We start from the raw sequence: 24,619 nt of genomic DNA, 5'->3' as shown, positions 1-24,619 counted from the left end.
CTCCATTTCTACCACCGGCTTAGTCCAAACCAGCCTACCTTACCTGTCCACATAATCATTCCCTGTGTTCATTCTTGGTCCCATGTGATCCATTTGTTTCCCCACACATCTGCCAAGTAATCTTTTGGAAAATGTAAATCAAATTGTGCCACGCTCCTACTTTAAAATTTTCAATGGCTTCCACTGTAGCTAGAGTAAAATACCAACTCTTATCATGGCCCTGCCTTCTCTGTCCTTTACATGCTACACACTTTCTCCTTTGCTCACTCTAGCCTTATCCCCATGCCCACAACATACAGAACTCCTTCCCACCGGAAAATTTCTACGCTTGATGCCCCCTCTGCTTTGTGCCTGAACAGAAGGACTTTGCTTAGAGGCGGACCAAGTAAAGACCAACAAGACAAAATCCTTGCAAATCATTCTGAGTCTCCTCCAATTCATAAGAACCATATGGGATCCAGGCCCAGTCTCTATACCATGGGGTTTGCCTAGAATGATATAACTAGAAAACATCCGAAGCATGCAACACTCTATGACCATTAGAGGCCAAGAACATTTTAACCAGCCACCTCTGTCACATGGATAGTGTTAGCCTTGCCCTCCACATATGACACACAGACACAAACCCTGCACCTTCCCTTCAGTGAATCATGGAAAACAAGCACTACTGGGGCTTTGAGAAAGGACAGCATAACTGAGCAAGCAATTCCTTTCAATTCATACCTAAGGCATTCATAATTCTCAACCTTTCTTTTCCCATAAGAAAAACAAAACAAAACAAAAACAGCACTAATTCCCTGACATCTCAGCTTAAAGCCAGCCAACAAAAATTTTACTGGGAAGATGTCACTCAAGCATGACAAAGGCACACCGCAATTCTCAATTCCTTCCAAACAGCTGGGAGATTGCAAATTCCTCCGCAAAGGAATGCAAAGAAAGAAAGAAAGAGAAAAAGGAAGGACGGAAGAAAGAGAGAAAGAAAAAAAAAACGAAAGATAGAAGAAAAATCTTTAACACATCTTTAAACTGCAAAACGGATATTTCAGAATCAACTCTGGGGGTTGGGCCTGCCATAAAATACAAACATGGGCACCAACAACTAAGTTTATAAATTAAGAGAAACACTTTGCCAGTTGAACCTAATGAGTAGACAAAGCAGAATTAGAAGTATGAAGAGATCGGGGCGCCTGGGTGGCGCAGTCGTTAAGCGTCTGCCTTTGGCTCAGGGCGTGATCCCAGCGTTCTGGGATCGAGCCCCACATCGGGCTTCTCTGCTGGGAGCCTGCTTCTTCCTCTCCCACTCCCCCTGCTTGTGTTCCCTCTCTCGCTGTCTGTTTCTGTCAAATAAATAAATAAAATCTTAAAAAAAAAAAAAAAAAGAAGTATGAAGAGATCAAGGAGCGATCTTCCTCTAGACTAACAAAGATGTGGGATGGAGGTCAGTCAGTAGATCGCCAAGCAATGAGGCCTATCAATCGCAATGCTCCAAAGCAGTGCCCTGGAAGGGCCTGGCCTCCTAGGGAAGGCTCCCTAGTTTGCCCAGGGAGGCTGGGCCCCAGGGACTGGGGTTTCCATCCTGGGAAAGGTGCCCGAACCACAACCCCCTGCGATGTCATGGACAAGTGCATCAACAGTGATCATGAGGACTTGAATGAGAATTTTTCGTACCCCCACCCCTCTTACATCACCTTTTACATTCGTATATGCATCCTAAAATCAGCCCAGGAACTCCCGTACTGTTTGTGCTAAGGATCAAATTCAAGCTAAAATAAGTAAAGAAATAATAAAGAAATAAAATATTTCTGGCAAAAATTATTTCACTACTAACAGCATATTCTTTGTATTGGCAATATATGAGAATGCATGCTCTTTGTGACAAATGCCACATTTTCTAAAACACATGACATTGCTGATTAAAGAAACTTCCATAGACTTGTCATTTACATCTATTTAATACAGTTAAATAAAACGATTTCATTTGTCAATATTAATGACGGTGCTATTTCTCTGCATGTCTTTTCTAGTCAAAGAAATTTTGTCAAGAGGACAAAAGTTGAAAACTGTAACCTCAGCAATCACTAACTTTGGGGACTTATCCCCTGGTACAAATGTTCATGCATATGCATATTTTTATCACATAGGCAGACAGATGCCCTTGCATTGATTTGAATACTTGCATAAATATTAATGTGTACAAATGCTTGCATGCAGAAAGCCCATTTATGAAATATCCAATTGCATAAATTAGGAACATTAGATACTAACTGCATTAACACTTCATAAAATACATGCACAAGTTTGCATGACAAAAAAAAAAAAAAAAAGGCAGAACCCATTGGAAGAGGCCAGATTCTCTCAGTGTGTTTGCTATCCTGTAGTAAAAAATTGGGAATTTCCACAAACTCTTTGAAGCCTTCAGATTATTCATAATTTTTACACTTAGATGTATCTCTCCTGAGCTGAAATGAACTAAGTTCTTTTCTAGAGCAAATTCGTGAATTGTTACATATGAGCCCAAAAGGAAATGTCAATTTTTTAAGTCACTCAATGGTCTCAGAAACTAGCTTTTTCACAAAGAATATGACTCAAAAATAATTTTCACAATATACCATCCTCAAAACTTACCTGTATACCATTACATTATACGTCTGATTCACGCACAGTCATGGCAAGTAAATGTAAACTTTAAAAAAATTACAAAAGAAAATACACAGAGAACAGATCGATGGTTACTAGAGGCAACTGGTAGGGGATGAGCGAAATGGGTGAAGGTGGTCAAAAGGTACAAACTTCCAGGTCTAAAATAAGTAAGTCCTGGGGAGATAACATACAGAATAATAACTACACTTAACAATACCGCAGAGTATATTTCAAAGCTGCTAAGAGAGTAGATCTTAAAAGTTCTTGTCACGAGATGGGTGACTCAGTCGACTGGGCATCCGACTTGATTTCGCCTCAGGTCACGATCTCAGGGTTGTGGGATCAAGCCCTGCATGGGGCTCCGTGCTGGACATGTAGTCTGCTTGAGATTCTCTCTCTCCCTCTGCTCCCCGCCCCCTCCACATGCTCTCTCTCTCTCAAATAAATAAATTAATTTTTTAAAAAAGTTCTTGTCACAAGAAAAGAAATGTAACTATGTGTGATGAGGGATGGTAACTAGACCTACTGTGGAGATCATTTCACACTATATACAAATATTAAATCATTATGCTGTACACTTGAAACTAATATGTTACATATTAACTATATCTCAGTTTTTAAAAAAATACAATAAATCTCCATGGCTTAATAAAGTTGGACACAACACAGTTGTCCATTGGCAGTTGGCAGCTGTCTTCCAGCCAGCTCCGATTTTCAAATGGGGACAGGCTAAGGTTCTTACCGGGGGGAGACGGGTATTGAGGAAATAATTTCCTAGACACCATGTGAGTCTTCTCAGTTCAGGATATGGCCAGCTGGGTACACTACGAGTTTTACTTTCTTTACTTTTATACTTTTTGTGATAGTACAAATTAACTTAAAAATATTTTTTCATTAACTTTGAAAAAAAAATCAAGTCTGGATTTCACACTTGAACTTTTGTCCACTCTTCATCATACTACGACATGGTCTCACTGCTCACCTTAGACTAGGTATCAGTCTCATCTGGGACTGAACTAGGCTTGATGGGTCTACAGTCAAAACAAGAGAGAAAAAGGGCTCTCAACTCAAAGTATTAATTCTACCATAAAGAATGCCTACTTCTCCCTGAAACTCAAATTCAGCTCTTGTGAGAACATGGCAAGCATTTTAAAGGCTGAATGGACGCACCAAACAGTCGGCACTATACAGTCCCCCCTCACCTGCGGATTCGCTTTGAACAGTGTCGCTTACTCATAGTCAACCATGGCCCAGAAACAGATGATCTTCCTTCTGACTTACCATCAGAAGGTCAGTAGTGACCTGACACTGGGTCACGGTGCCTACGCCACTCACTCACTTCACCTCCTCATGCAGGCCTTCTGTCATCTCACACCGTCACAAGAAGAAGGGCGAGCACAGTCCAGTGAGGTATTTTGAGAGAGAGAGAAACCACATTCACTTCACTCTTATTACAGTATATTGTTATAACTGTTCTCTTTTATCATTCGTTGTCGTTAATCTCTTACTGTGCCTGATTTATACATTAAACTTTATCGTAGGTATGTATGCATAGGACAAAAACATAGTATATATAGGGTTCAGTACTATCAGTGGTTTCAGGCGTCCACTGGGGTCTTGACATGTATCCCCCACAGATAAGGGAGGACTACGGTATTTCTGCCTCGTCTAAAAGGATAGACTACTGATAAAAGGTTTGTGACAGGGACTGACGATGGCCACCAGTTCCACCTTTTTGTCTTCCTCGTTGACCCCCTGCAGTGAGACAAGTGCACACGACTGAACTCTGTCCCGTGGAATGTGGATGGATGTGAAGTTCACAGCTCCCAGCCCCAGCCCCTGTGACCACTCGTGACCCACCACGGTTCCCTGCTCCGTTTGCCTACCTGTTAGATGTAACTCACCCAGGGCAGCACTCTCACACCCAAGGGGGTAGCGGAGACACTGAACAGAAGAGGCCTGCATCACTGAACGCACGAAGCAGGCCCCCACACCATCCTGTCTGTTGCCTGGCTGCATCGGCCCATTTCTCGATAGAGAAGTAACACCTCTCTTGTGCTCAGAACTGGGGACTATTGATTTCAGCCCTTAACCTGTTCTGACTCAGGTAAGTCAGAGCAGACAACGTCCCCCATAATTCCTTAACAGACAAATCTTTGAGACATTGCAATGCATCTCTGCTAGGAGAAAAACGGAAGGAGAAGGGAGCCAGGCGTCTGGCAAAACAGGTCAGGGCCTCATTAAGAGTTCTGAGTGGAAGTGAGTCTGAAAGTAAACTTATGTGCCGTGCGACTGTGAGGCAAAAGGCCACACAGTTTTATTTATTCATTAAAACATTTATTGGATGCTAATACATGCCAGGCACTACGTCTGGTGCTGAGGTTAAAAATAGGACTGGCCACATTCCCTGAGCTCACGGAACCACAGTCTACCTGGCTGGGGAGAAAAAAAATTCAATCAGGCCTTTGACACACTGTGGAAAGTGCCCTAAGAGTCGCCCTGCAGAAGCATCTAGACTCCTCTCTCAGTCTCGGATTATGTGTAATACACAGCATGGTTATCCATAACAATGGTCACAAAATAAATGCATTTCTGGATGAAAAAGAGCAGAAATTCTGGACTTGCCAAGACCGTACTAAGCATGACGGACGGCAAGAGTAAGCCCATGAGTAATACTAGCAGTAACTAACGCTATAGATGATTATCGGCTTCTCTTTATCAAAGTCACTGCGCACAGAACGCCAGAGCACAGATGACAGAACGGGGGACGCCCCCCGCGAGCAAGCCCATCGCAGTGAGGTGCCTTCCCGTATCCACATAGCCTGGAAATTGCCATGGACCCTGACAGATCTCCTTCAGATCCAAACCTAAGTCTGGACCGTGTGCCCCTTAATGAAGCAGACGCAGAATTGAAGCGCTAGTTTCTACCCTTTTAAATTAAAATACAGAACTGCAACAGAAATATAGGTTCTCCTCCATCTTCCTTCCATCTCCTTCATCCTATTTAAATGCTGACATTTAAATAACCTTGATGTTTATCCTAATGCTTGTGAGGAAGCAAGACATCATTAAGGATTTCTCTGAAAATCGCAGGGTCCTGAGCCTAACTTGGGAAACAATTCATTTGTGAACTTATAATAATATGTGTTGTGCCAAGCTGCATTAATGAGAATTTTTTTTCACCTTGAATACATGGGAATCATTAAGTCAGTATGCTTATTCTCATTAAAAGGATCAAGTTCTATGCTCATCAGTGAAAATTCTATAACGGACATTAGCTCCCAGGAAAATTTTGCAACCTGTTTCATGATTATGTTTCATACAAAACTGTGAGTGACAGTAATCAAAATAATGTTACTTCAAGGAAGTCCAAATAAAATAAAATAAATTGTTATATAAATGGGATCAGTTTGAAGGCTGGAAATACTATTCGTTTTTCTCCAAAGACAAAACAAAGTGACTCTTTAAACATTCTTATGCCAAGATCGTGTCTCAATTTCTAATTTATTTCACAGCAATAACAAAACTTCCAGTTACTGAGCACTCTGCCAAGTGTTTTAATTACAAATAAGAGCTAATACGTAATTCTTATAATAATCTCAGAAGTTACAGATTTTTGTTTGTTTTTTTAAAGGTTTTATTTATTTATTTGTCAGAGAGAGTAGGAGGAGGGGGAGTGGCAGGCAGAGGGAGAAGCAGGCTCCCCACTGAGCAAGGAACCCGATGCGGGACTTGAACCCAGGACCCTGGGATCATGACCTGAGCTGAAGGCAGATGCTGTCCTTCAAAGCCAGGCCTTGTTTGCCTCTAAAATCAACCCCTAAGGCCCCAAGGTCTGAGGACAGAGCCTAAATGGCAGGTGGTGATGATGAAATTGGCGTAGACAGAATCCAAGCTCCGGTCTACCTGTCACAAGGGTCCGTGTCTCTGCTGTCCCGAGTCACGTTGTTAACTATGTCTATCCCCCACTTCACCATACAGTTAGATCTGGCCTAAGAGCAAGAATTAAGTGAGGGCTTAACTCTGATTGACAGCTTCTCCTCTAGTCTACAAACATTTCGAAGAGCAGAAAGCCAGCTGCCTCTCCCTTGGCAAGTTCCCATTGAATCCAAATAAATAATGCAGTGTTTTCTGTGTTTTAATTTTCTTTAGGATTACTGTTCATTGTGGTTTAATTTCTGCCTGTTCTAATTATTGCACATCCCGTCCTTCAAAATGACCTTGGAGTGCAACATTGTTCAGACTTCAACATTCTCCCGCCTTATGAATAAGGTTAGGTTGACTTCTTTTTGGGGCCATACATATCGGTTCATCTCAAATAATTCTTTTTAAAAGAACAAAACCATGAGGAAGAAGAAAACTGGATCTTTCCTAAAACATGGCACTTTTTGCCTGGTATTAATTCCCATTTCAAAACGTAACATTTAGGAGCCTCAGGAGTAATTACCACCACTTGGCTTTTGATGTGTGATCTGGAGAGACTTATGAGTATCTGCCAAGTGTCGAACAGCCAGGGACGATGGCTGCTCTCCCCTCCCCTACACTGGGGTACACGCAGTTCCCCGACTCTCCCAAGCCAGACTACATGGCTTTCCCCGTGTTTCTGAATTACATTTTCATAAAATTACAAAAAGCCCAAAAGGAAAGCCAATCAATCACCCCTCCGTGTACCTGTCTCCATAGAGTTTGATTTCATATTTTTACTTAACGGTGTCTTTCTTCTACATCACACAAAGGGCTTTTCCATCAGGCTTTCATTGATCCTCTCAACTTAAAATAAGCATCAACTATGATCCTTCCCTTTTGAGACATAGACGAAAAGAGGCATAATGATGGAGATATAATGCTCTGCTAAAATAGGTCATTTTAAAAGTCAAAAGAGCCTTAAGACTTTCTCATATAATTCATATATTGTAGGAAGTTATTTCTTGTTTCTTACTCAGATAGCTTGCTACAATTCAAAACAAATTTCCTTTGCTTTTAACTAGGATCCAGTCCTCGATTCCTTACACACATAAAACTAAGTCATTCAAAATGATTCAGCTACGAGGATTTTGTTCCTGTGCATTCTGACTTGAGGACCCAAAGGTAATCAAAGGTGAACAGTCTCAAACAGGCATCCTCATAAACTTCCAGAAATATCACTTCCAGACGGTGTCCTGAGGATAACAGGGACTCGGGAGGTCACCTCTCCGACCATCTGCCTGCCCCATAGAGTGATCTGTGCTGATCAACGTCTGTCACCTCTGGCCTGTTCAATGAGCAAAAGGCATTTACATTTTTTTGAGCTAAAGTTAGCTGCACTGTGGTTTGTCATCTAACTTTTGGGGACACTGGCAACAAAGCAACAAAGGTTTAGGCGTCACCTTTATTGAAACATAATAATAAGTTTACCAGAACTCCCCCGCTCCTCACTGCAGACAGTTTAGTGAACTGAGATTTTTCTCTCCATATTTGTATGGAACTAACGCAGCATTTGCATGCAATGCTAAAGGCATACATATTTATACGGGTTTACACTCTCAGACCTGCCAACCTGACATTGTGTCGGAGACTAGCCATCCCAAGCTTGTATCACAGTTGGGGCGTGAACACACCACTGCCCTATTTACATACCATACAGACACCTGTGCTCGACGTTTGTCATTCAGTTCTAAGCCCACGCGATGAAACTGCTTAAGTTCTTTTTTTTTTATTGGCATAGCATAAAAATAGAGATACCAGAACTCATTATTTTCTTCTTTTGTTCTCCAAAAGCAGACCCCTACAAATACTAGTGCTATAACCATCCCAGGCCTGACAGCCAGGCAGGAGGGGCTTCAAGATCCCACAGAGATGATGACAGGGCAATCCCACCCAGAGAAGGGCCAGATTGACAACAAGTATACATAAGCCACTCCCAACACTTATACAAATAGTAACCTTAACATCTGGTGTCATTCCCGCTAAAAAAATCTTTTGGGTACTCCCCAAAATCTTCAGGATAAAATTCGTACCCACAATTCCTCAAACGTACCATGCAGGTCCATTCTCAAACTCCCGACGCACGCTGATCCCCCCGCAGGATGTTTTTGCCACCCGCTGTTCACCATCACTTCTTTCTCACTTGCTTCTATCCTTATTCATCCTTTGAAACTCATCTCATGCCACCTTCTTGTGTAAGCCATTTGTGATCATCCTCAAACCCCAGCCGGGACAGGTGCCTGAGTCCGGGCTGCCCAGACCCCAAAACCACAGCTCTCTCTCAACGCGCTTGTGGGAGTCGTGTTCTGTGTCCTGAGCTAAGAGAAACCTATGCTTCAATCTTATATCCTCAGCTCCTGAAACAGTGCCAAGCACGGAGCAGGCCCCTGCAGAGGAGGGCAGGACAAGCAAGGTAAATATATCCTAAAGGGGAGTACGCATTAAACCTTAACATCAAGTACCACATGACTAACTCCCATGCTCAAGCGGCTGGGGGCCAGGCAAAAGTTTTCTGCATGCCGACACATAAAGAACATGTGAATGGAAGGTTCTACTCATAGAGCTCTGTTCCCAGTGTTAAAAAATGTGAAACTTCTAAATTTGGCCCTAAGATGGCTATATGACCTCCAAAATGCCATTTAAGGATAAATCAACTTCGGCATTAACAACAACACAACAACCTCCTGTCTCTGACATTTGCTCTATGGCAGAGGGCTCCAGAAACCACATATAAGCCATGATCCTAAAATTCTGGTATAAAGGAGAATCCTGCATTTTGAAGTCAGAAAAAAAAAAAAAAAAAAAGTGCCCTAAAATCCCAGCTCTGGTCTTTATTGGCTGTGTGTGTTCAGGCAACTTGCCTATTTTCTCTGAGCTTTGTTTCTTCATCTGTGCCGTGAGGGTAATGACAATTATTTCTGGGGACTGTCGAGGAAAACAGGTGAAATAAATGAGAAAGGCTATGCCCAACACAGAGTGGCCTTCGCGAATGTTTGCGCCCATCCTTGTCCTCTCTTCAGAGAATGGGTGTCATGTGAGCACGGAGAAGGATGTACAGCGACATAGAGATTGTTGTGCTCCTACCTGAGTCCAGAACTGCCGAATGAGCGTAAGTCCTTATAGACCATGTGTGCTTTAACGGTGCAAGAAGCCAAACAGGGGGATTTAGTCCTAATACTGAACAATCCCAGGCACGGACGTTCCACTGACATTCGCTAAGGATCATGCATTAATATTTTTGTCCACTTGAACTGATTAAATTTTTTGAGCCACTGATAATGTTTTAGAGGATTTACGGTTTAATGCTTAAAAGTTCCTTTTTTTTAATGCACCTTGAAAGTCAAAATCGGAAGGACTGCAAATTTCAACAGTGCCACCAACGTGACTCGAAGAGTCAAGCATCCAAAAAGAAAGGCAAACCAGGTTAGCGGACAGAAGACCTCCGTCGTGACCCCAGTTCTTTACTGACAGTGAAGCTGCAAGCTAACTTCCAAAGTACCCAGAAATTAAGGTCGGGTAGTACTTTGCCTAACACCTAACACCCTCATATGGGATAGCTGCAAAACAGAGGCTATTTTATGAAGACACGCTAAATGTTGCCAAACCGATATACTCCCTTCTTCTCATGCCTTCTCTCGGTACATTTTTTACCCCCAGTGTTTGGTGCATTTATGCCAACAAGTTAAAAAAATAATTTAACTAATCATTTAACTTTTGGAATATTAATAGTAATAATCACAGTAATAACCTATGGAAGCAAAATAGATACAGCACTGATAAGGTGAACCGTATTACCACTGTGTCATGCTCTGCCATTAACAAGTCAGTCACAGACATTTGTCCTGAGAAATCACACACACACACACACACACACACACACACACACACACACGAGGGGTCAGGAGACAAACGAGTAACTGTATAGGCAGCAGATGGGACGGCTGCCTCATAAGCAGATGAGCACATGCTTCGTCCACAAGCGAGGTAAGGGTCCCCCAAAAGAGAGACGAGTTCGATGAACTTATCCAGAAGCCCGCAATCAGAAAACCCAACAACGATTCATTTCCAGGTTACTGTGTGGACTCTGCTTTCGAGGTTAGCTGTACTGGCGTTGATTTCCTTACTTTATTTCATTTAAAGGGAAGCACCATAATCACTGTGGAATTCAGAACCCTCCAAGGTTATGATCTACCCCGAGAAGCAGAAATAGTAATAGGATGGAGGTTGGAAACAATATAAATCATTTCGGCCATTCTGTCCTTCCTGCCCCTTGTTAAGTATCTCCAAATTTTTGACCAATAATGTAAAGCTTGTGATCAAAATGCAATATGCTGATCAGTTTACTCTAAATAAGCCAGTGATGTGGTTGTTTAATTATGTAAGTAACATCAAACCCATTATATAATTTCAGGAAAAAATGGTTTTCCTCCTTAAATAAATAATGATGAACAATAGTTAATCATTTTAACATGTCAAATGCTTTCTTCTGGTGAAACAGAAATGTGAAATAAAGTTATGAAAATGTTTACAATAAATGCCCAGGAGTGGGCAGGCACAACTTTGGGGGAAAATGAGGGAAATAAGTGGTTAACTGACAGCACACACACTCATGCTAGAGGACACAAAAAGGTTCACAGCAGTTGTTAAATTCATTTAGGGAAACTCACTTTATTTTTCCAACAGAGCTCTCACCAGCTAATCTGTATTACAACCTGCAGGAGTCTTCATATTCTCAGCAGGAACAAGACTCAGGCCACACTGATTCAGCTATTTAATCCTGCAAGAGAACAATATTTGGCAGGAAAAGACCCCACAGCACTGAGGGGACGTCCCAGAGGTTTGTTGTCAGCACAGATTGGGCCAAGAACACCAAAGGTGGAAACCAAACAGCGCGAACCAATGTTTACCACTAGCTTTCAGTAGCTCTCCACTCAAAGGTGTGTGGACACTCAACGTAAGTGTGCAAAACATATGCAACACGTGTATATGTGACTCAGATACATGTATATTTCTAATTTTTTTTAAAAATTTTGTTTATTTATTTGAGAGAGAGAGAGAGCACGAGCAGGGAGAGGAGCAGAGGGAGAAGCAGACTCCCCGCTAAACAGGGAGCCCGATGTGGGGCTCGATCCTGGGACCCCGGGATCATGACCTGAGCCGAAGGCAGATGCTCAATGAACTGAGCCACCCAGGCGTTCCCTGTATATTTTTAAAATGCAAAATGTTTTCTTAATATTTGGGACCCAGTCCTGAGAAGCTTTTAATTCAAAACTATCCCTATGGAGGGTGGGAGTATGAAAGAGTAGAAGAAAAATGGTCATAGTTTTACTTTCAAAACTTTTCATCTTAAGTACTAAAAACCGGAAGGCAGAGAACATGTGTCTGAATTTTTAAATGAATGCAAATATATTTATATATTGATCTTCTTAACCACCCTGAAATTAATAAGCTGATCGATACTCTTCTATACATTGATTAATTTTGAATGATATTTACCTGACACCCACACTGACAGGCAAACGGGGAATAGAGAAAACAGACGAAGGGAGACAGGCAAACTTAAAAGCAAAATTGATGGCTCCTATTATACAAACAAACAGCAAGAATCACTATTCAAAAAAATGATTCAGTAAAATCCTTCAAAAACTGTTTTAAAGTAGCGTTGGCAAGGTTTCCATTCCTCTACCTCCCAAAGCTGGCTGGTTATCCCTCTGATAATAGCACAGTGTTTCCCTCTATCAAGCATTTATCTTACTCTGCAGCAATTATCCGCGTGCCCATGAGAGGGTAAACACCAAGCTCCGTGAGGTCAGGGGTCATATCTAGTTTATTTCTCATGATATCCGCCCCCTCGCCTCCCACCCCGTCTCCTGGCAAAGTGCCCAGTGTCTGGTAAACACTCGAAAATTTTTGTTAAGTCAGTAACTGTTTTCAAAACTGGTTTCTTTTAGAGATGTTTTTTGTTTGGTAGATACCAAAAATACACATATTTGAACAGATAAGACCACTCATTCACCAATCTTGTCTCAATTTACATTTCAGTAATGGTGTCTACCTCCACACTCTGACAAGTAGACGCTAGGTGCTCTGAACCTTACCATATTCCTTCTTTCCCTTGGTCCTCTCAACACCATCTTCTCCCTCGTCCTCGCCTTTATAGGGTGCGAAGACTCCCCGGCTCCAGTGAAAACCTTCCCCAGCCACTTCATGCACTCGAGCAAGAGCATAAATGCCATGCAAAATGTGGTTTCTCGTTTTTTCTGCCATCAACGGGGCCCGGTGCAATGTGAGGTCCCCAGCAAATGTTTAAAGAACAAACACATGCCCATGTGAAGGCCACTTCCATTTCTATCCTATTAGCTGTAGTGAAAGCATCGTTCTGGAAGATTCAAACATGAGCAGGAAATGCTGCCTGCCCTCCACGTTCTCATTATAATTACACAACAAAAGTAAATATTTAAATCACTTTGTCTTGGGGAAGTCAATTGCCTCTCTCAAAAATAACAAGTGTTAAGAAGAACAGCATGATTTTTCTAAGGTATTTTTCTTTAATTCTTTTTTCTACATCTCAACTCTATTTCATAGTTTCCTAAACGGACAAACTCTGCCACTTTCCTTGTTCTCAGAATGCCATGACACAAAAGATGAATTCGAACACATCAAAAGTTGACTGTTATAGGTAATACAGCCACAAGAGGAAAAATCAATCAGAAATAGGAGCAAACAAACAAGCAAAAAAAAATGATCATCACTTCTTGCTTCTTGTCCTTGGAACCACGCCTGGGGGTCCCGCACAAAAGCAACAGACCCTTCAAACAGAAATTCAGACATATCCTTTTACAAACAGTATTGCATATCATTTCATACAGAAGACAAAAAAGGCTACAGCACAGACCTGATGATGGTGAAAGAAAAAGGAAGCTACAGTAGAAAGAACGAGCAAAAAATAAAGGAAAGCAATTCTCATGACATAATTCTTCTAGGGAAATGGAATGCAAATTAGAGGACATATCTGCATATGCTTTCAAAAAGAAAGACATTCTTGCTTCTAACTTCCAATGGTGCAATTTTCTTTCATTGTATAAACTTGGCTTGGGTTACCAATGGGTTCTAATTAAGTCTCTTTATAATGTCTCCTTTGATTCATGACCTCTTAATAAGTTAAAATGACATGCGACCATTACACTTATTAATTGGAAAGACAACAGTTTTAAACCCACCTGCAAAAATCCACTGAAGTTATAATGATGTGGCATAATTATTGATGACAGTCACATTTGGGGACTCCACAAATATACAGGTCAGAGTGCCAGCTCTTCTTTAACATTCAGTATGTGCTCACTGTAGGTGTGCCCCAAAGGGTATAATAAAATCTGGAAGAAAATTCAGATACTTTATAAGTTTTTAATTTGTTTTTTTTAATCTTTTTTTTAATAATATTTTTTTTATTATACTGTTAGTCACCATACAGTACATCCCTAGTTTTTGATGTAAAGTTCCATGATTCATTACTTGCGTATAACACCCAGTGCACCATGCAATACGTGCCCTCCTTAATACCCATCACCAGCCTATCCCATTCCCCCACCCCCTCCCCTCTGAAACCCTCAGTTTGTTTCCCAGAGTCCATAGTCTCTCATGGTAATTTGTATAATGCACTGAAAATGGCAACATTTTTTAAAAAGCTCATCTTTATTTGACTTTCCCAGTGGCGTAGGAATATTTCTTTTCTATTGTCACACCTCTGCCCTCCTTTTCCCTCATGTCTGGCCAGGCCAAAGTGCCAGCACAGGACATGTGAAACCTATATTCCGAGCTCCATAATTCCACCGAGACCTGGAAAACTTAAAAACATAATTACTACCGTACACTATCTTTGTTTCTATAAATGACCATGGCTCGAGACCACAAATAAAAAGAGGCTCACAAGGGCCAATTAAGGACTAGAAATAGGACCTTGAAGGAACATTTTTGTTGCTGTTGCTGTTGTTAAAATTGTTCAGTTTGAAAATAGGAAAAAATCTAAAAACTGGATATAGCAGTTTTCCTGGAATGGCCACAGGTGGTGTAATCTATCTCCACTGAAGAAACTGGCTGATGATAGTAGCTTACAATTACAAGATGTTTGTTACTTAATTATCTCAAAGTTACCTATGAAGTATGCAGATCATTTCTCATTTAAGTCCTGTTCTGGACTGAATTGTGTCCCCCCAAAACACATGTCTTGAAGCCCTAAGCCCTAGTGTGACTGTATTTGGAGATGGGGCCCATAAGAAGGTAATTAAGGCTAAACAAGGTGAAAGGCTGGGGCCCTGATCCAATTCAACTGGGGTCCTTACAAGAAGAGGAAGAGAAACCAGAGATCTCTTTCTCTCATGCACATACTTGGAGGACATAGCAAGAAAGTGCTCTGCAAGCCAAGAAGAGAGCTGTCACCAGAAATCAACCCTCCTGGATCTTGAGCTTAGATCACAGCCTCTGGAACTGTGAGAAAATAAATTTCTGTGGTTGAAGTCCCACAGCCTGTAGTATTTTGTTATGGCGACCTGAGCAGACTAACGCAAGCCCCATATTTTTCAGGTACTTCGACACCAAAAGAATTCCCCAACTACGACATTTTGAAACAGGGGCAGTCCTTGGATTTCTAATACAGTGAAATTGTCACATGTCACATTAGAAAGCCAATATTCCTGCTTTATTGAGAGAATACTGCCATAAACTTTTGATGAAACTACAGAAATCACTGAATATTTACGTAAAAGTGGGAAAAGTGAAGAACAGGTGTTTATGAAGTGACACAAAACAAATGACAAATTCGAAGCAACTTTAAAAGCTAAGAACCGCCCTGCAAACAGAGGCTTCAAGAGAAAGAGTGTGCAAATTAGCCAATATCTTAAATGCTACTGCTTCATTCACGTGCTCAACATACATTTTTTAAAGATTTATTTATTTTAGAAAGGAAATGAGAGTGCAAAAAGCAGGGGGAGGGGCAAAGAGAGAGGGAGAGAATTGTAAGCAGGCTCCACGCCCAGTGCAGAGCTGGACAGGGGCCTCAGTCTCACGAACCTGAGATCATGACCTGAACCGAAATTAGGAGTCAGATATTCAACCGACTGAGCCACCCAGGTGTCCCTACACAAGATATGTTTATTTAGCACCTGCTCTCTGTCAAGCACTATTCTAGGCATTAGCAATTTTGTGTTGAAAGAATGTGCTCGTTCCCTACCTGACTGTGGTGTATATCCTAGGAAATATTGTATTTGCCTAGACTGAGAAGTGGATGGTAAGGCAGACTCTCCTGAAAAAAAGAAAAAGAAAAAGAAAAAGAAAAAGAAAAAGAAAAAGAAAAAGAAAAAGAAAAAGAAAAAGAAAAAGAAAAAAACTTGAGGAAATAATACCTTTTTAAAAGAATTCAGTCATTTACTGAACAAGTATTTGTTAGGCAACTGCACTGTGCTACAGAATGATGGAATGAAGGAAAGAACTGGGAATTTTAGGGAAGAAAATCAATGTGTACTATGCAGATCCAAAAGAGATGTTTTGATTAAAATAATTCTAGAAATATTAGAACTCCTTGTAATAATCTCCATTATACGATGAAACACACACAAGGCTAGCAGGTATCAAAATGGGTGTGTCTATTGGAAGAGTTTATTGGAACATCCCAGAGCTGGCAGCCTTGGGCACAGTGAAAAGCCCAGGGAAGAAGATATGTTGGCCCAAGAAGTTAATTCATCCATTGATCAGATTTTGCTCTGGGGCAGGCGCTGGGGCTACAGAGAAAAAGACAGCCTGAATCTTCATAGAGTTCAGTCTAGCAGGAAGATAGCTCATAACACAGACTCCCAGGGCAGCAAGAGGAAGAGCAAGGCCAGGGAGAGGAGGCAGCATCTGGGCATAGGATGGATGGGGAAAGGGTACCAACAGCCTTCCAGGTGGAAGCATGAAGGGCACAGGGCCCAGGGTCCAAGAGGAACACCCAGGCTGGAGATCTCAGCTGGTAATAAACCAGGGACAGTCTCATTTCCCATGCTAAACGTTTCACATTTTGTCCCCAAAGCAATAAGGAGCCATTGACAGATTTTAAGGAAGGGAGTGACATGATCCTACGTGCATTTTAGGAACTTGCAAGAAACCACATGAACAGCTCAGGAGGGAAAAGAGGCAATACTGTGGCAGGCAAGAACAGTCTAAAGACATTCCCATAACCCACGCAAGGGACAGAGAGGCCTAAATTCAGGATGTGACAAGAAAGGGAAAGTACAAAGCGTCATGATATGCATTCGTAGGGATGCAAAAAATAAATTGAAAAAGATGTGGATGATCTTCATCTTCATGAAGCTAAAGAGGCAAAACACATTGCAAGTGAAATGCCCGTGAAAACCGAACTGTGGAACGTGACGTGTGAAATGAGCAGGACAGCTAAGGGTGCCATTGAAAAAGAACTCCCGTGGTTCAGGGATGAGAAAGATCTCTGTAGCTGGGGTCTGAGTGTGGGCCCAGGGTCATTTACAGACACTGGGAAATTGTTCCAAACAAGACGACTGACTCATGTAAAAGCCCAGAACAGAGTAAGCTGGTCAGGCGTAAAAGAAATAGAGGAACAGTGTTGACGGACAGCCAAACATTAGGTGAAAAATAATTCAGGAGCAGATCATGAAGGGTCCTTAGAGTCAGAATGAAGGAGCTTTGGAGATGAGACTTGGTCCTATGCAGAGTGGTACTCCGAGGGAAGTTCCTAGTGAATCATAATTAGGGTCTTGATGAAAGAGATATTTTAGAAAGACTCATCTGGTGACAGTGTTTAAGATACAATGGAAAAGCAGCAGAAGGAGCCTGGAAGGAGAGAAGGCCCTTCAGGAGGTCCTACTCAGGCAGGAGAAAGGGCCTAAACACAGGGAAAGTGAAAAGAAGGTCATGGGGGAAAGGGATTTCACAAACAGGAATCTTCAGAAATGAGGTGCTGGATCCTTAATCTCTGTTTCCAAGAAAAAAAAAAAAGTCATGTGTGTTAATTCTTTTATTAGGGGGGCCCTTCCCACCTCCCCTTGAGACAATGCCATTATACAGCCCCAACTCTTATACTTGCCAGGCACAAGAAATTACTGGTCTGGGCCGTATTTGTTTCTCTAAGCGACTGTGGCTACAAATCGGAGGATAAAAAGAAGAGATCAACCTTTGAAGTTCTGCCCTAGGTGGAAAAATAAAGCAGAACCAGGTGTCAGGGGAACCACGGATTTGGACCTGAGAAAGGACCAAGGGGTGATTTTCCGTACGTTGTTCTCATGAAAGTCTAAGTATTCCTTATACTTTCCCTGAGGAGAGGTTGTTCAGAGGATCTAATTAGACTGGGTATGTCAAAGTGTTTTGAAACAAATAAGCATTCATACATGTGTTAGGTATTATAAGAAAATACGTGTTATTGTCCTATCACTTTCTTTGACATATTTGATCTTTGCCTTAAAGATAATGCTACCAACCCACTATGACTCAGGAAAACACCGGAGTTAGTAGTTAAGTTGGAGATAAGGTACAGTCGATTAAAGTGACATATAAATTCACACTCTGTGAAAATGCTAGCCTTCAAGGGCTTAAATCTAAACCACTGACCTAATAACTATCTGTTATTTCACCTACGTTAATCAACCCTGTCGTGAGTCATATCAAAGATACCATACTAGGGTGCCTGGGTGGCTCAGTGGGTTAAGCAACTGCCTTTGGCTCAGGTTGTGATCCCAGGGTCTTCGGATTGAGTCCGACATCGGGCTCCCTGTTCTGCAGGGACTCTGCCTCTGCCTCTCTTTCTCTCTCTGTCTCTCATGAATAAATTTTAAAAAACTAAAATCTAAAAAGAAATAAATAAATACCATACTATTCTCCTTCCCAAGTACTTGGTATGCTAGACTTGACTACTCAAAATCAGAAGCTTTCATATAAATTTCGCATTGTTTATAAAACAGTTATGCTTCTTGTATAAGGAACAAAATTAACAAATACTCTATGTCAACACTGAACGTCTTTCTCATTTTTACCTCCCTCACCTTTTAACGAAAGCTTTTTATGTTCGCTGAATGTAAAAAGAACGAGAAATCCTTCCGTATCAGTTGTTTGGGTTCATATAAGACCTAATTGCCTCATATACTATAATTTCGCCACCAGTTTACAATTAGCATGCATTTCTCATGCATGAGTTGACCCAATTACATAACAAATTTTGCCTTTGGGGATTTCTCTTGACTGCTTGTCTTATGTCCACCATACAACTCAATTTCACACCGTCAGCAGCCTGAACATGGCCACAGTCAGTCTCTGTCAAAATGATTTATTTAAATTACAAACAGAGACCAGATCCCTAGATAATCATCCCTACCCTCATATTCACCTTTACACTCAACCTAACTTTGAATCAAATCTTTTAATAGCCCATAGACACTGCTATTCAATTATTAGGCCATGTTTACCTCCAATAATCTAATATTTTTGAAGCTAACTCACAAAAATCTCAAGGAACTGAATCATCAGTATCCATGTGAGCTTATTAATGGACACATAATTTATTTTACATTCTAAGGAGTCAATGAAAAATTATGTAGCTGTATCAAAAAAACAAAAAGTAATTACATTTCAATATCAAATTACAGAGAGATTCTTTTCTCTATAATGTTTTTTTAAAAAGGCTTCTATCTTAGATTTTCTTGTGAAGCAAGTTAAGCGTCTTATGAATGTATACGCTAAATTGAAAATGGTAGTGAAAAAAGGGTATTTGGGAAATAGGAAAGATAACCAAAATTATAGACACTGACAGAGTAAGAGAAAGAATATAGATCAGGTGTAAATACTATTGTCTGTGTTGTCTGTGGGCCAGTGATCTAAAGAAAGGAGGTTCTGGGGTGCTTGGGTGGCTCAGCCATTAAGCGTCTGCCTTTGGCTCAGGGCCTGATCCCAGGGTCCTGGGATCGAGCCCCACATCAGGCTCCCTGCTCGGTGGGAAGCCTGCTTCTCCCTCTCCCATTTCCCTTGCTGTGTTCCCTCTCTCTCTGTCTCTCTCTGTCAAATAAATAAATAAAATCTAAAAAAAAAAAAAAAAAAGCTGTTAAAAAAATAATAAAAAATAAAGAAAGAAAGGTATTCTAAAGATTCCCACTGAAGCCAACACATACAGGCCCACTGCATGCATACACACACACACACACACACACACACACACACACACATTTCCTCTGTGAGTCAAGGACAGACACAAATCTTGACAAATCACATAATGGTATACTTACTATTTTGGTCAGTCTGTAAAATACAGGATTTTGTCATCTGGGTTTTTTATTTCCCCCTCCATATATTTCTCCATTACCTAAAATAAATTAGAAAATAAACATCTAGATTTTATCTACAGCACAGAGCTTGTAAAAGTCTCTTGGGGTTGGACTTTACCATCTTATTTCACCATTTATCTATAGACTGTCTCAGCTAATTAAAAGTGCAGCTTAAGTTAGTGTGTAAACAGGCAGAATGAAACACATCAATAATCTTCTCAAGGCTGGACTGAGTCCCTTAGATGTTGGCAATGATTCTGCCCTGCTCTCCGGCTGCAGGTACCCTGAATGCACTGCTTACAAACTTGAAGGTGGTAACCACCTGAATTAGAAACAGCCTTACAATTACCCACACAAGCTAGAGCAATGACAACAACAGGAAAGAGGGTTTTTGAAAATGTCCAAAGGCATAGTCTCCTTCAATACATGTCTGTACATTGTCCTTTAAGAACATTTCCCTAAAATATCAATAAGCAAAGAAGAGGTGAAGCTATGCTTGGTCATTTCTGCCATTTCTGAATTTCTGCCCCAGAATTTGGCAGGGTGTGAGAGGACACAATTAGACATTTTCTGGAATTGTGTGGGGGAAAAAAAATTTTTTTTTAGAAACTAGTTCTGTTTCTTTCCAACCATTTAGTAAATTCTAAACCCCTGCCTCTTTTCTTATTCTTTCTGCAGCTATACTGAGTAATATAACAGAAGAATTTTAAATTGCAGCATTTAATAAATCTCCCAGATTCAATATGCTGTCATTAAAGACCCCAAAAGAAAGAAGTCAAGGCTAAACCCACGCTCACCCCTTTCATTACACACAATTTCAAATTTGTGGTTGTGTTCTATCCCACATCTCAGGAGCAGATGCAGACTGAGTGGGTATTTCCAAATGATTTCAAATCCTGCACAAATGAGTATGAGAGTGGCAAGAACATCTCAAAACACTCACACAGACAAGCGATCAAAAATGCCCATTCATCTACAACACATTACCCAAAACACCTAGGCGGTGTCATTGAATTCACAGTTTTATGTCTTTTACTTTCTTCAGTCCAAAAGGGATTAAAGGCAGCTCAGAAAGAGTCATATGATATTCAAAGATAACACAAGCAAAACAAGTAAGCGAAAGTCAAAACAAATAAGAAAATGAAGCAAACGGAAAAATAAAGATTGCAAAGACCCTAACTTCCTTAACCCACCTACATCAACCCATGTTAAGCTTATAGCTCCAATGTCGTAGGCCTTATCATTTTCGGAATGAGCTATTCATCCCAGCCCCTCCAGAAGGAAAGTTCTGGAGACCAGTCTGGACATTTTCTCACCCCCTTTCCTCTCAAAACAGACACAGTCCAGGCCACTGTCAAAAATATCTGTCTGGATTTGGCCCATATGTTTCAGTATTTGGGTTTATCTGAAAGTAATGTGGAAAATTGGACTAAACCAAAGTACCACCACCCTTCAGATTAATCCAAGTTTCTTATAGAAAAAAAAAAAAAAATCCTTGAGTAATTTGGAAAACCCTGTGAGGTCACGGAAAAAGTTCATGAAGTTGCAGCCTTATAAATGAATAGTAAATTCACTAAACCTCAGAATATTTAACAGTTTCCTTTCTTCAAGAGTAAATCCCTAATGGTAATATTATGAAATCTATATTCTTTACTGCTATCCAAATATGAATACACCTCATCATGGCTAAAAGAACCACTTGGAAGCCTGCTATGTGTACTAACATAAGACAATTGCCAAAAAAAAAAAAAAAAAATTTAAGATGTTATCTAAATTTTATGCTTTTAAGAACCTGTGTTGTCTAAATTATAGACTTAATCCAAACGGTATTTTGTATATATTTCTATGTATACGATACATACAGATTTATACGTACCTGTGTTATAAGGGTTTTTTGCATAATTAAGAATGGATCTGCAAACAGCTTCTGGTATTGAATAAAATGTATATTCCTGCTAATGATAAAGGTTGGTGAAATGATCAGTTCTTCTTATTAAATATGAATACTGACTTAATTTGAATATAAATTAAAGGGCTTACCTTTGAATTAACTGCAATCCTTATGTTAGCTGTCCCGTGGATGTCTTAAGTAGAAATGTTTAGCTCTTTTTGAAATAAATTTCTGTGATAGTTTACGATTTATGATGTAACTTTTTTTGTGCAGAATTATTTTTGTTTTTTTTAAGTTCTCCAAAAAAATAATCCAAAGAAAGAAACGTTACTCTGTGTAACTGCGGTGGCATATATCTCTAACTCTCATTTTGAAAAGCAAAAATAGCTCTTTTAATTTAAAAAAAAGAATGAATAGGAAAAAAGATGAGGGGAGTAATGCATGATTGGTGGGTTGTCGGATGGAGGAGAAAAAATGAGGGGACAAAAGACGTGAATCCTTCAAATTCAACCTTCTCTCTTCAAAGGAAAAAAAAAGCCCTTACTAAAATAAAATGTCCATTTCAAGAGCAAACAATGAATAAACCTTAGGGAATATGGCAAAACGAAGTGTTTATACTCTTCCTCCTCTGACTCCCTAAATAAGTTGTTTAAACATCACACCATTCCAGTTTTGAACTTTTCACAAATAAAATTCTTTCTCAAATTACAAACTACAATTCTACCTCCAGATTGTCATGGACAATGATGATGGCCAAATGTCAGTGACTGTAAAGCATCCCCTAATTAAACATTTCCTGGAAATTAAAGCTACGTCATTGATAACATCAGGATACACAAAGTTCAGTGATGAGGGACACACAAGATACACTTCTCATGAAAAGTGGCATGAATCGCGCATATTTGCACATACTTTTATATCGTGTACACAGTTGTTGATTTTCATTCATCTGTCCTCTTGGCTACCTAACATTGAACTGATTTTTTTTCTGAAAAAAAATTACATTTTGACAAACATCATATAAAACTTTAAAAGAAACATAATTACAGCCATGAATTACAAAACTGAAGACGAGCTATTTATCCAGCTTTAAGTAGTACAGATTTAACACTTTTCAGTTCCTAATAGGTTTTGAACTTCTGTTACTCTCGATTTTCTTTTTCAAGAAAAATATATTACTTAAGACACAGCTTTCAAATCCAAAGTAGCTTCATACGTAAATGTTTATTTCCGAAATTAGACGTAATGCGTCATTTCAACAAATATCTGGTTTAAAGTATGAAATCTGACATACACAAAATTAGGTAATATAAGATTTCTCAATATGCTTCGCCTTATATGTGTATTTTTTATACTTTTTATACTTTTTATATGATTACCCCCAGCCAAGGAAAAAAAAAAGAAGAAGAAGAAGAACTATCAGGTTTTTTATAAAAGCCCCATTTTGGAAAAATTCAAAAGCTGAGAACCATTAAAAATGGAAAAAGATGCTTAATTACGGTAACACCTCTTTTACTAGCAATGACTGCATGTCTAAATACACATTTAATTTATTTAATTAAATTGATTTACTTAGGAAATCGATTCAGTAAATCACTGTAATTAAATAAATTAAATATGTATTCAGACATGCAGTCATTGCTGTGGAAGTGTTAGGCTCTAGGTGACTGTGGTGAAACCAAAGGGAAGGGACCTAGCAGTTGAATGCAGCGTGCTCTGGGAGCATGCTGAGCACTGCTTGCACACGGTAGCACCGAGAACACCTCCAAGTCCCAATCCCATTTTCCCAGCCGAGACACACGAGTTAGGGCGGGCGCGTCACCGAACAAGCAGTCACCTACGTTACTGATTTGCTCCTGAGTCCTCTTGAGCCTCTGTAGTTCGGGAGTGTCGGTCACGATGCTGAAGCCCCTCCCTTTGCTTTCTTCAAAATCTCTTTTGTACTTGACCTAACAGAAAGGAGGAGAACAAAAGAAAGAAAGAAAAAGAAACATAAACCGAGGAATCACAAACCCCACTCAGGATAGGCCAGGGCCAAAGAAGCTAAAATTGTCCAATTCCAGACACAACTCCATCAGCAGAGGGCAGAGGGAGAGGCCGCCCGAGTAGAGCCGGCAAGACCACTGACTGTGTGACCTTAGGCAAGTCACTTAACCACTCTGTGCTTCCATGGTCTCCTCCGTCCAATGGCGATAGCAGCAACAGTATTTAAATCATGATATTTAATAAGTCATAAGGATAGGATCAAATGTCCTAAGACACATTCCTAACCGTGAGCAAGCAAGCAAGGCCTTCCATAATGGTTATTATGACCGCCATCAATAGTTGTACTACTGCTCAAGAAAAAAGTGTGGGGAAAGACAGCTGAATCCACTCCCGGCCCATCCTGCCAGGGACAAAGCAGCATGCTGAGGCTGCACTGCACTGTGGAGGAGGAAGATCTAGAAAATCATCAACAGCTAGCCCTGTCCTTACAAAAGGTTCATTCTATTTCGTAAGGCAAAGCATATGGATAGGGTCACACAATGCCACGCTGTCAAATGTCAAGTATGTAAATGCGTATGGAAATATTTATAAAATAAGCCACACCTAGAGATTAAAAGACTTCCAGCCCGTGCTCCTGGCACACTGTGTGCTGAGGTACCTAAGGTTTTTTTGGTTTTTTTTCGGTATTTAAATACAGTTCTTTTCTAATTACAACCCAGTGAAGCTCAATTTTACAGTTTCCTCGAGGGACTGGAATCGCTAATGCCTTAATCTTACTAGAGCCCCGTCTCCTATTATTAGCATAATGACAACAACTGTCACACCG

General features: G+C 40.4%; 1 protein-coding gene across 2 annotated transcripts in view; it reads right to left on the bottom strand.

Annotated features, from left to right (window-relative positions):
* Positions 1-24,619, bottom strand: part of NEBL (nebulette) — a 335,915-nt gene that overhangs the window by 138,997 nt on the left and 172,299 nt on the right. For both annotated transcript variants that reach the window (XM_040645356.1, XM_040645354.1), the window contains exon 4: positions 23,649-23,756. In XM_040645356.1, the coding sequence (XP_040501290.1) occupies positions 23,649-23,756 (108 nt within the window). The remainder of the gene's footprint in view (positions 1-23,648; positions 23,757-24,619) is intronic.

This window comes from Ursus maritimus, unplaced genomic scaffold (assembly GCF_017311325.1).
Source record: "Ursus maritimus isolate PB19 unplaced genomic scaffold, ASM1731132v1 scaffold_31, whole genome shotgun sequence".
NCBI lineage: Eukaryota > Metazoa > Chordata > Mammalia > Carnivora > Ursidae > Ursus > Ursus maritimus.
Note: the sequence above shows the minus strand (reverse complement) of the source record. Positions and strands in the feature narration are given on the sequence as shown.